Raw genomic sequence first — 13232 nt, forward strand, 5'->3', positions numbered from 1 at the left:
GATTGGCTTTTAAGCTCTTTTTAGTTTTTTTAGTGTTTGACAAAGTTAAAAAATGCTTAAAATAAGTTAAAAACTGCTTAAAACAAGCCAAAAGCAAGAAGTTGGACAATCCCAACTTATTACTTTTTAGCTTAAAAGTTATTTTTGCTGAAAAAATCACTTTTTAAGCTAATCCAAACGGGTTCATACAATAACTTTTTTCTATTACACTAGTCTGTGTATAGAAGTAAAACACTTCTAACGTATTAAGGCAAAATAAGTCACTCGCTTAGGTTACAAAATACTTAAAAGCTTTCCCCAGATGTTCAAGAATAGCAAGTTTATTTATATAGAAAATTGATAGATAAGGGTAAAATCAGTAACTCATATAACTAAATTTTGGCAAGATTCCAAATTTCAATACATGAAGGTCAGGTTTATTCATGATATATGAAGGAATTTAAAATTTTGGATACCTCAGGAGATGATTCCTATAAATACCTCTATTGAAATTACATTAAGAAATCATCTCATGATATGACATCTTGAAAGTCTTCTCATTCCTGCCCTACAATATTCTGCTTTTGGTTTACCTTTTCTTTTCTTTTTTTCTTTTTTTAAATATTAAAATCTTGGTTATAATAATGTGCACAGTCAAACATCACTATAGTAAAAAAAAAAAAAAAAAAAAAAAAAAAAGTGGACGTTTGAACATAAAAATTGTAAAATTCCAAAAAAAAAATGAGTGGGCGCTTGTAAAATAAAAATAAAAATAAATAAAAAAATAAAAAACTAAAAAAAAATATATATATATATATATATATATCCAAACACAACTCTAATTTTCAAATACCTTTGAAAAAATTTCTCATTTTTTTTTGGAATTTTATAATTTTTTTGTTCAAACGCCCACTTAATATATATATATATATATATAGAGTTGTGTTTGGATTTTGGATATATATATATATATATAATTTTGAATTGTTTTTAAAGTTTTATGAGTGATTTGAATAAAAAATTTGAAAACAGTTTTTTGTAATTGAAAATTTGAAAATTTTATCGCAAAACACCAATTCTGTAAAAAGTAAAAATGTTTCTAAAAAAGTGAAAAAAAGGGAAAATTAAAGCAAGAACAAAGAATTTGATAGAGTCATATGAAATGTTGCTTTCTGAGGCATAAACCTTAAGCTACGTGCTAACGTCTCTTGTGTCAATTTAGTTGAAAAAAAGTTACGAGCTATAAGCAATCACCCAAAACCTCGTGCTTTTTCAGCACCTCATTCGGGTCATGGCCGCCGTCGAATGCCGCCCACCGGAACCCGAAGCCGACGACAACGACAACTCGATTCACGTCTCGCTTATAGACGCTATTCAAAACTTCACTGATCTCGACATTTCCTTAAATAAGCTTGAACGCTTTCTCCGAGTTTTGGGCTTTTGTCAATACTCTATTTTAAGCACTGCTCTATCCTGGCTAGCCTTTTTTGTCATTTCAATTATTGTGCCTCTTCTCGTAGCTTACTTCACTTACTGCTCTAATTGTGAGCGGTATAAGATTGATCACTTTGAGCTCGAGGTTCTTGTAAGCCAATCTATTGCCGCCGCCACATCATTGCTGTGCATCTCACACAATCTTCGTAAATATCGCATCAGGAAATTGCTTTTCGTGGATCGGTACCATGGTCAATTGACTCAGTTTAGTGAGCTGTACCTCAAAAAGATACGGGTAAGTGTTCAATTCAAGCCTTAATTTTTGTTAATCTCACATCCACGATTTTGTTGCGGAAGCCAAATGTATATAGTGTGAATGAGTCACAACTACTATACCAAAAATTATGACAACCACTAAATAATAAACAAGACAATAAGACAACAATAAAAGAACACCAGAATTTACGAGGTTCGGCCAATTTTGCCTACTTCCTCGGACACAATCAATATTTTATTCCACTCTAAAATTACAAGTGAAATAATACTAAAGAGAGAAGATACAAATGCCTTAAGAAGATAAAAGGCAAATGAGAGGTGTATTTAAATCCTAAACATTAGGCCTCCTTTTATAGGGTGAAATTCTCATTCAAAATTGTCATCCACCGATGTGGTACTTTTGCCAATTTCAACAAATCTCCACCTTGGCAAAATTCCACATCTTCAATTTTCTCTCAATAACAAATTTTGGTTGTGTCTTCATCTTCAATCTTTAGTGTTCAACAATGTTGATCAAATCCAAACAATGTTGAAACTTGACCGCAGTCACCACTTTTGTCAGCATATCAGCAGGGTTCTCCGTAGTATGAATTTTCTTCACCGTGACTCCACCTTCTTCTATGATTTCTCGTACGAAATGATACCGAACATCAATGTGCTTCGTCCTTGCATGATAAACTTGGTTCTTCGCTAATTGAATAGCACTTTGACTATCACAAAAAATTGTAATATTTTTTTGTTCAATACCAAGCTCTTTTAGCAACCCCTGAAGCCAAATTGCCTCCTTCACAGCCTCCGTAATAGCCATGTACTCTGCCTCTGTTGTAGACAAAGCAACTGTTGACTGCAAAGTAGACTTCCAACTAACTGGTGCCTTTGCAAAAGTAAACACATAACCAGTAGTTGACCTTCGTTTGTCCAGATCACCCGCAAAATCTGAGTCACAATATCCAACTACAGACCGATTGCCTTCCTGCTCAAAAACTAACCCAACATCTACAGTACTATGAATATACCGTAGAATCCATTTCACAGCTTGCCAATGCTCCTTTCCTGGATTATGCATATATCTGCTAATAACTCCAACGGCTTGTGAAATGTCAGGTCTCGTACAAACCATTGCATACATCAAGCTACCAACAACATTTGCGTATGGTACCCTTGACATATACTCCTGTTCAGTTTCATCCTTTGGCGACATAGTAGTACTTAGCTTAAAATGGGGAGCAAGTGGCGTACTAATTGGCTTAGTCTTCTTATCTATGCCAAAACGCTTTAGTACTCTCTTCAAATATTCTTTCTGAGATAAACAGAGTTTCTTTGTACGTCTATCTCTTATTATCTCCATGCCAAGAATTTTCTTTGCCTCACCCAGATCCTTCATCTCGAACTCCTCCTTCAGTTGAATCTTCAACTTATCAATTTCTTCCGAATTCTTGGAAGTTATCAACATATCATCAACATATAGGAGAAGATATACAAAGGAACCATCATTAAGTTTGCGCAAATACACACAATGATCGTATTTGCTTCTCTTGTACCCTTGCCGCAACATAAACTTGTCAAATCGCTTGTACCATTGTCTAGAAGATTGTTTCAATCCGTACAACGATTTTTCAAGTTTGCATACTATATTTTCTTTTCCAGCAACTTTGAATCCTTCTGGCTGAGTCATGTAGATTTCCTCCTCCAAGTTTCCATGTAAAAACGCAGTTTTTACATCCATCTGAACTAGTTCCAAATCCAACTGTGCTACCAAAGCCAACATAATTCTAATGGAGGAATGTTTTACAACTGGAGAAAATACTTCATTGTAATCAATTCCCTCCTTTTGAGCATATCCTTTGGCCACCAATCTTGCTTTGTAGCGAACATCTTCTTGGTTAGGAAATCCTTCTTTCTTTGCAAATACCCATTTGCACCCAATTGCTTTCTTTCCCTTCGGGAGATTGGCCAATTTCCATGTATGATTCTGATGAAGGGACTGCATTTCTTCATTCATGGCAATCCTCCACTTATCTTCTTCTGAACTTTGGATTGCGTCTTTATAAGTGGTAGGAACACCATCAGCTACAATTGAGGTTGCACAAGCAACCGTCTCTATAAGACGAACAGGTTTCGTTATTGTCCTTTTTGGCCTGCTGGTTGCTATTGATTCAAGTTGTTGTCGAGGTTCCTGAGTTGGAATCTCCCTTTCTACTGGCTCTTCTTCCAGAGGGTAATCTTCATGAGTTTCCTCCTCTGCTTCTTGTGTAGGAAAAATAAATTTTCCCTCAAACTCCACCTGCTTTGATGCACCACCAGTTTGTTTGACATCTTCAACTGTCATCTTATTTGTTATGGTAGATTCATCAAAGGTAACATCTCTGCTGAATATAATATTCCTTGTCTCTGGACACCATAAGCGGTATCCTTTGACTCCAGAAGTAATCCCCATAAATATAGCCTTCTTTGCTCTCGGATCCAATTTTGACTCTTTCACATGATAGTATGCAATTGAGCCAAACACGTGCAAAGAATCATAATCTACAGCAGGTTTTCCATACCATTTTTCAAATGGTGTCTTGCCATCAATAGCAGCAGATGGTAGACGATTAATGAGGTGGCATGCATATGTAATTGCCTCAGCCCAAAATTCTTTGCCCAAGCCAGCATTGGACAACATACACCGTACCTTCTCCAGTAAAGTCCGGTTCATACGTTCTGCCACTCCATTCTGTTGTGGTGTATTTCTGACAGTGAAGTGTCGGACGATGCCATCATTTTCACAGACCTTATTGAAATGATCATTTTTGTATTCACCTCCATTGTCTGTGCGAATACACTTGATCCTCCTGCCTGTTTGATTCTCCACCATCGTTTTCCATTTGAGAAAAATTCCCAACACTTCATCTTTCCTCTTCATTGTATACACCCACACTCTTCGGGAAAAATCATCAACAAAGGTTACAAAATAGTGCTTCCCACCCAATGAAGGTGTTTTGGAAGCACCCCAAACATCAGAGTGTACATAATCCAAAATGCCTTTAGTATTATGGATCGCTATACCAAATTTAACCCTTGTCTGTTTCCCTTTGACACAATGCTCGCAAAACTCCAAGTTGCAAGTCTTTACGCCTTTTAACAATCCTTGATTAGATAAAGCTTTCAAGGATTTTCCTCCAGCATGTCCCAAGCGCATGTGCCATAGCCTGGTTGCTTCTGCCTCTTTGTCATCACTGGATGTCACTGTTGCTGTCCCAATAACTGTGCTACCACGATAGCAGTACATGTTATTGTTCTTCCGATTGGCCTTCATTACCACTAGTGCACCGGAGCATATTCTCATCACTCCATTTTCTGCAATGATTTTGAACCCTTTTGATTCTAGGGCTCCCACAGAGATGAGATTCTTCTTCAAACCCGGTACATATCGAACATCTGTTAATGTTCTGATCATTCCATCATGGCTCCTTAATCTTATTGAACCAATGCCATATGAGGTAAGAGGGCTGTTATCCGCTGTGTGGATGACTCCATATTCTCCTTCTTGAAAATTCACGAACCAGTCCTTGTTGGGACACATATGGTAGCTACAAGCCGAGTCCATCAACCATATGTCTGATGATGTTGATAACTCTGTTGTAACTAATGAGAAGTCTGAATCATCACAATCAGCTACATTTGAATCCATAATGGCCTTTCCATTGTTATGTCTGGCCTTATTCTTCAACTTCGGACAGTCTTTCTTCCAGTGCCCCTTTTCTCGACAAAAGGCACATTCATCTTTGCTGGGTCTAGATCTCGACTTGGATCTTCCCTTCTTAGTCCTCGTTTGATTTTGAGGACGACCCCTCACAATTAGTGCTTCTCCTTCTCCGCCCTTCTGTTTTTCTCCCTTTCTTTGTTCATAGCTGTACAAAGCCGAACAAACTTCTCTGAGAGAAATTTCGTCATTTCCATGGAGTAGAGTAGTTTCAAGGTGCTCGTACTCATTAGGAAGTGACCCCAATAACATCAAGGCCAAGTCACCATCATCAAAAGTTGCATCCATATTTTGCAAATCTGTGACCAACTTATTGAAACTGGTGATATGTTCATTCATTGTGGTACCAGGAACATAGGTAAAGCGAAACAGTCTCTTCTTCATGTACAATTTATTTTGACTGTTTTTCTTCAAAAATTTATCCTCCAGTGCTTTCCATAATTTACTTGCAGAAGTTTCCTTTGTGTATGGATATTTCTGCTCTCTAGCAAGGTAGGATCGAATGGTACCGCAAGCAACACGATTGATAATTTTCCAATCTTCTTCTCCAATAACATCTGGCTTCTTTTCTTCAATGGCAAGATCTAGCCCTTGTTGAAAAAGAACATCTAGAACCTCGCCTTGCCACATCCCAAAATGTCCTGACCCGTCAAAAATTTCTACCGCAAATTTCGCATTTGACACAATTCTTGTCATAAGCGAAGATGCCAACGATGACGTATTATTGACACTTGATGTAGATTCTTCTTGTTTACTGTCTCCCATTTTGACACAAATATTATTTAGTAGCTGACGACACAAATCAAGATTATTTCCTTTCTGGTGTGGAAGATCAGACTAAGCTGCAACCACAGAGCATACTCAGATAGAACCTTGACTCAGTTACCAAGATAGATCTTTTCTGATGTGGAAGATCAGACTATGCTGCAACCACAGAGCATACTTAGACAGTACCTTGGCTCTGATACCAATTGTTGCGGAAGCCAAATGTATATAGTGTGAATGAGTCACAACTACTATACCAAAAATTATGACAACCACTAAATAATAAACAAGACAATAAGACAACAATAAAAGAACACCAGAATTTACGAGGTTCGGCCAATTTTGCCTACTTCCTCGGACACAATCAATATTTTATTCCACTCTAAAATTACAAGTGAAATAATACTAAAGAGAGAAGATACAAATGCCTTAAGAAGATAAAAGGCAAATGAGAGGTGTATTTAAATCCTAAACATTAGGCCTCCTTTTATAGGGTGAAATTCTCATTCAAAATTGTCATCCACCGATGTGGTACTTTTGCCAATTTCAACAAATCTCCACCTTGGCAAAATTCCACATCTTCAATTTTCTCTCAATAACAAATTTTGGTTGTGTCTTCATCTTCAATCTTTAGTGTTCAACAATGTTGATCAAATCCAAACAATGTTGAAACTTGACCGCAGTCACCACTTTTGTCAGCATATCAGCAGGGTTCTCCGTAGTATGAATTTTCTTCACCGTGACTCCACCTTCTTCTATGATTTCTCGTACGAGGATAATTCCAAGAGATTAAACTTATCCCCACCGACTGTTTACACCAAACTATATTAGCTTATCATGGTTAAGTGTTTAATGAAGTGAGAATATATGTTAATTGGCCATGGTAATATTGAGAAATATACAAACATATGTCATAAATCTATTATTTTGATGTCAACAACTAGTGTTTCAGGAATCTCTAAGCAGGTAAGTTTTTACCATTCCAACACGATGTTACTCCTTGTTTCTCAATCTTGGAATTCTGATTCTATGAACTTTGTTGTTTCCAGGTCTTTTATTATTTGGTGGTTTCATGGATGACAATTTGCTTTTTGCTGAAGATAACTCGGGCAGTCACTAGGGCTGTGTATCTTTATGATGGTTCTGTGTTGTGGTCAATTGGGATTGTGGTTGCTTCACTTGTCTCATGGGCATATTCTACCATTATCTTTCTTGTGGGAACTGCTCTGTTTCATCTGGTGGGCAATTTGCAAGTTATACACTTCGAACATTTTGGCAAGCTTTTGGAAATGGATATGGATGTCTTGGTTTATATCAACGAACATATGCGTCTGACATATTATTTGTGTAAAATTAGCCACAGGTTTAGAATGTTCCTCCTCCTGGAGTACTTGATAGTCACAGCCAGCCAATGTATAGTTCTATTACAGACAACTACAAATCAAGGAATTATCAACTTCGTAAATGCTGGTGATTTTGCGGTATGCATCTTGATAATAAGTACCATTCACATAATCACTTGGTTTCACCGTCAAGTTCTTTAATTGTTTGTATGCATCTAAAGATACTATAGAATTTTAAGCCCCAAATTCTATAGATCTTGGTGCATTTATTCAACAAGTTCAAATCCCAGTCTTGATTGACTTACAGTAACTTGATTGTTCAGGCATATAGTCTTCTTTCCCAGGTGAAGGGGAACCCATGACAATCCTACTTTTAAATTTCTCGCCATGTTGGTTTATATGAAGCGCCAAAAAGTGCATTCAAAATCTTTGAGACTTGTGTATACCATCAAATCTTTTGCTTATGTCTTTACTTTGTGAACTTAAGAAACAAAGTCATCATATTAGTGGTTATTCTCTACCGAAGTATATTAAAACTGTTACTTGGCTGATCGTATTATTTTTATTGAACTTCATATTCAGGTATTATCAATTGTTCAACTGGTTGGACTACTTATATGTCTGAATGCAGCTGCAAAGATATCGCATAGAGCACAAGGCCTGGGATCAGTAGCCAGTAGATGGCATGCACTAGTTACATGTAATAATGATGACACTTCTGTCTCCGGACTTTCATCTGATGGTAGAAATGTTGAAGCACCAAAAACACTGAGCCAGCTGCCTGTAAATAATTCAGAAGGTGATCTGGAGTCCGCTGATTGTATGCCTCCACCTACAAACATAGAACTCACCTCTACTATGTCGTCATATCACAAGAGACAAGCATTTGGTATGCAAAACCAAACTTCTGCTGAAATTTGTACTTCTTCTATGCTTGTATTATCAATATGTTCCTATTATGCCCAAATGAAAAGAGAATTTTGCAGCTTTAATGACATGATTCACTGAGGCAATATAAGGGGTCTGTTTGTTCAACAAATAGTATAAATAACATCTAGTCCACATTGTTATAATGATTGATGTACCTGCATGATGCATATGCCATAGTCAGGTGAAGTGAGGGTCTAAACTGCCAGAACTACTAGATTTTTTAAGACAAACTGCATTTAATAATAATCTCAATAGTCTTTGCTACTCCAAAACAGAATTACCTAGTTATCAGTACTAGTCTCTTATCAGACAGTTGAGTGAAGCCCCTAGACAAAAGGGGTCTCATAAGATTAAACACTTCAAGTTTCTAAGAGTTGATAAAACAAGTGTTGTGGGCGTAATATTTACAATTGTCTAGATGTAGTGGGACTACGATGCATCGCTTGGTTTTTAGTTTTTGGTTTTTGGACCTCTGGAGAAGTGGAGTTGGATTTTCAGATCTCTAGAGAAGCAGACTGGGAAGGTTGGGGATATGCTGTGTAAAATACTAGCAGTTGTATTTTATGTCTTGTAACGAGTGGCAATCATCGGTTTAGATCACCCAAACTTCCATTACATTCTTGTTTTTCTGTATTATAATATATGTATATCATTCACATTATGTTCCAATCAAATGTAAAATTGCTGAGTAGAATCTCTTAACTTTATATTTTTTTACGCAGACAGCAAATTAAATCTAGTTTGCTTTATCTATGCAGTGGCTTATGTGCAGTCTAACCCTGGTGGTTTTAGCATTTTTGGATGGAAGGTTGATCGATTACTCATTAACACACTTTTCTTCGTTGAGATGACTTTGGTTACTTTTCTACTCGGGATGACTCTAACAATAAAAGGTAGGTGACATACACCAGACTGCAACAACAGCTAAATGCTGCATACAAGCAACTCCAATTAATTCTTCATGTGCTTTGCAGCTCTCCTCGAGTTTCTCTTATGGGAAAAGCTAGAGCCATAACCTTTTGCTTCTCCGTATAATGATACAAACCTGATTCCCCTGTATTTTGGATATCACTTTTCATCATGGTCCAAAATAGGGATGATATATGTAAGAACACTACTGTGTTATTTATTTCTCTTCTTCTCTCATGAAACATCAACTGTATTATTGACGAAAACAATGTTGTGCAACCTCTGTAAAACAAATTTTACTGTATCATATTGTTTACCCTTAAAAATGAGTAACAATTAAATTTGTTCGCGGTTTAAAGGAGACGTGATTTAATTTAACACGAATAATCTAAGAACAACAAATAATTACATTAAAGAGAGATAAAACGATCAAACCAAACGCGATGGAACAATTAAGCCTGGCTTTGGATTGAACACTGCAACTGGCTCCGATCGAGTCCTCGATATGGGCTCAGTTGTAACTAAAGAAAAAGGGAACTGAATAACACTTTGAACAACAGTTAGAATATAAAAATAAACTTTATTGCTTTGATATGTGTGCCAACAATGATATAAAACGAAAAAGTTATCTCCTTTATATAGTAGGAGAATTTCAATCCTAGTACAAGTCTAAATAAGGTGAAAATCTTCTTTTTTGGGTAAATGTTAATCTGCAGCTGATATCGGGCTGGATTTGCGCCGTAATACCCGATTGAGGGCGGATATCATGGCTCATCGTTTATCGTGCTTAACCGTTCCTCTTTTTCCTTAGTCTCGAACCTCCACTCTGCCCGAACCCGATGCTCAGCCGTGTCTGATCGCGGATGCACAGTTCGTCCTCTCCGGTCTCATAAACGAGGAACTCTTCGGCTTTACTCGAGATTGCATCACATCATGCTTCCTACTCATTTCTTTATCGAGAAATTGGGGGGGGGGGGGAGGGGTAACATTATTCCCGATTTTATCCGTACACAAATAGTCCCCTCACTTTTCGGTGAGTAGATTTATCGAAGCGACGAGAAGTGATTAATTAACCCCGGCTCCTTTCTCTATACGCTGCAATTGGGTCGATGGATCAATGAAACATCCCATTAGTTGCGTCGTTCTGACTTTGGACACGTGTCAACTGCCGGTTGACCATCCCCGAATGCGAAACGTCACGCATTAATTACCTCTTCCCTATAAATTCTTCGGTTCTTTTTTCACTTTTTTACTTTCCGGTTTCAGAACTTCTTAATCTACCCCCGAACTTTTTACTTGCTCGTAACCCCTTCAAATCTTCATACGATGTTCTTCATATCCTCATATCTTCATTTTCTCATCTTCAAATCTTCATACTTCATCCTTGAATCTTCAAGTTTGACTTTCAAACCTTCATACCCGCCTTCATATATTCATATTCCCAAAATTCGATGGCGAAAACTTCGAAATCCAACAGACCGCCCATTCAACTTCTAACCCGGCCACGGATGTCAAGGTGGTCGTATCCGAAGTCGCTGCAGAACCTTCTCTAAAGAATTTCATCTCAGGAGGCTGCTCTATAAAAAACGACTTTAAGGTCAAAAAAGCCTCCAGGCAAGGGTATCGAGGCAAGGAGGTGTGGAGATACATATGCTCCATCAGCTAGGACACGCTCCCGATGGTTCGGAAGGACTGCAAGTGGGAGGGCAACTTTTACTAGTTCATAGTTTAAGGTAGTAAGATTACTTCTCTATTGTGATATCTTTGATTCCTTTGTGGTATTCTTAGAAGGCGATTAATACTAGTTATTAATTATTGTCTCAAGTTACTCGTAAAGCGGTCAAGATCCAAATCTATTGTTTTGAATTGCTTTTAAGTAAAAGCGTTTGATTTCTTCAATAAATCAAGACGTTGCTGTTTTGATCTTGTCAAGGCTATAGAACTTGCGTTCTTGGAAGTTCTTGGAATTCTTTCCTTGAATTTTTCCATATTCTTTATTTTCTGCCCTTTAGTTGTAGTTATTCAATTCCTTATTGTTATTGCTTCCGCATTTACTTTTCAAATTCTTACTCTAGTTGGGATTCCCGACCTAGTCGTTATTAGTCAATAATACGAAGGAACCTCGATTTACCATAGACCATCTGCTTCGCCTCTACAGTCTCTGCATCTTCCGAGGGGGATTAATCAAGCTCGTCCGTCGGGAAAAGAAAGCTACATTTTTGAGCATTGATGAGGACTGGGATCGAGGCTGGCAGGGGAGATTTGTTCGGGTGAAAACTGAGGATCTCATTCTCCCCGAGTTCCTGTCGTTCCCTGCAAAGTGGAACCTAGCACGTAAGTTCCTCTCATCTTGAGTATTTAGAATACTTGTTGGGTTTTGTTCTTGTTTCTCATCGCCTGGTTCTACCGTTGTGCAATAGTTCCCCGCTTCAAAGAGTGGGTCGAGGAGATCTACAAACAATTATCGTACTTCGAGTGCTAATGGCGCAAACTCTCAAAAGGCAAGTAGGAGGCTCGTTCCCATGGTGAGTGTACTTCCCCCGATTGAGTTTTCCTAATCTATTCAACTGTCATCTTTACTAAGTCCCTTTCTTCCATCCATACGTTTGCCCAAGACCACCGTGCTTCGGGCAGTGGACGAGGACGAGGCTCTGTCCTCACCTACTAAACCCTCTGCTTTGGGACAGCCTGTCGTCGAGACCGTTGTGAAGAAGGAGGAGAAAAAGAGAAAAAAGAGGGGGTCTTCCGGTTCCCCGGACGCCGAGGCCAAGAAGAAGAGGGTCGCGATTAGGGTCCAAAACAGTAACAAGAAGAGTACTTGGGCTAGGGTACCGGACCCCGAATCCCTTTATCGGCTCAGGGACTACCTTGAATATGACAACTTGGAGTTCGTCTCCCATGGACCGGCCACTGATGCAGAAGAGCTGGAAGCATCGGAGGGTAGTAATCGGGAGGCCGAACCCTCTTTGGCTCGGGAGCCCGAATGAAAGCCAGTGGCTACGGACTCTCGAGAAACTACTCCCGCTCCGAGAGAAGCCGCCGGTGTCATTGACATCCCGGAGTCGCCGTCTCACACGGATTCTCTATTTGATGAGGCTCAGGACATCAAAGAAAAACCAACTGAGACATCACGGGTCGTAGATGAGGCCCTCAACCTATTCTTCGAAGGCATGAATATCGGTGTGTTGGAGGACTACTTCAGGTTTGGTCACCCGGAGATCCTGAAATAGGATATGGTACCGGAGTCAGGTGGGCCGAGCTCGAGCCCAAAGCTGGTGAAGCAGTTCCCCGCCCCGAGCATGGATCCCGACCGTAAAAGAATGGTCATGTTTACAATCCTGGCAGATACCAGGTTGTTGTCCGGACCGGTTGGCATTGCGAGCTACCTTCGCTGCTTGGTGACTGAAGAGGATCAAGCGGAGATGAATGAGGTGGATGCACCGAGCCTTTTCAATGATGCACAACAGGCGCTGAACAGGGTATGCTTTTTTTTTTATCCACTGAAGGGTTCATTTAACCTTAGCATATTCTTACGATCTCATCATTTTTGTTTCTCAGGCATCGATGCTTCATCACGAGAGCTTCCATCGGTCTTGGTTGTAGGTGAGCCAATTCGGGTTCGAGCTCAAGGAACAAGTCCGTCATAAGGACATGTACAAAGCTCTTAGCGAGCAAAGAGACGAGGCCCTCAAGAACCTCCCCATCCTCCAAGCTAAGCTGGAAAAAGCTCAAAAGGTGGCTTTGTCGTTGAAACGGGAACCTGCCGTTCTGGTCAAGAAGGTAAGGATATTTGAGATTAATAACGAGAGGTTAAGCACAGTAGCTAACGCCGCAACCTCGCAGGTCCAAGA

At 38.9% G+C, this 13232-nt stretch overlaps 1 protein-coding gene across 1 annotated transcript; it reads left to right on the forward strand.

The window, feature by feature from the left end:
* The first annotated feature begins 1151 nt into the window (after positions 1-1151).
* Positions 1152-9685, forward strand: LOC104091893 (uncharacterized). Its single transcript, XM_009597336.4, has 5 exons — positions 1152-1708; positions 7249-7680; positions 8125-8431; positions 9231-9365; positions 9447-9685. The coding sequence occupies exons 1-5, from the start codon at positions 1271-1273 to the stop codon at positions 9485-9487; spliced, it is 1353 nt and encodes a 450-aa protein (XP_009595631.1). The 5' UTR covers positions 1152-1270; the 3' UTR covers positions 9488-9685.
* The last annotated feature ends 3547 nt before the right edge of the window (positions 9686-13232 follow it).

The sequence above is a fragment of the Nicotiana tomentosiformis genome, chromosome 3 (assembly GCF_000390325.3).
Source record: "Nicotiana tomentosiformis chromosome 3, ASM39032v3, whole genome shotgun sequence".
Lineage (NCBI taxonomy): Eukaryota > Viridiplantae > Streptophyta > Magnoliopsida > Solanales > Solanaceae > Nicotiana > Nicotiana tomentosiformis.

What these genes read in the sequence shown, in the direction of transcription:
- LOC104091893 (XM_009597336.4), top strand. Translation starts at nt 1,271, where the DNA reads ATGGCCGCCGTCGAATGCCGCCCACCGGAACCCGAAGCCGACGACAAC. An exon ending in TGTACCTCAAAAAGATACGG is followed by an intron (nt 1,709 to 7,248) that starts GTAAGTGTTCAA and finishes TGTTGTTTCCAG; the next exon opens with GTCTTTTATTATTTGGTGGT. An exon ending in GATGACTCTAACAATAAAAG is followed by an intron (nt 9,366 to 9,446) that starts GTAGGTGACATA and finishes TGTGCTTTGCAG; the next exon opens with CTCTCCTCGAGTTTCTCTTA.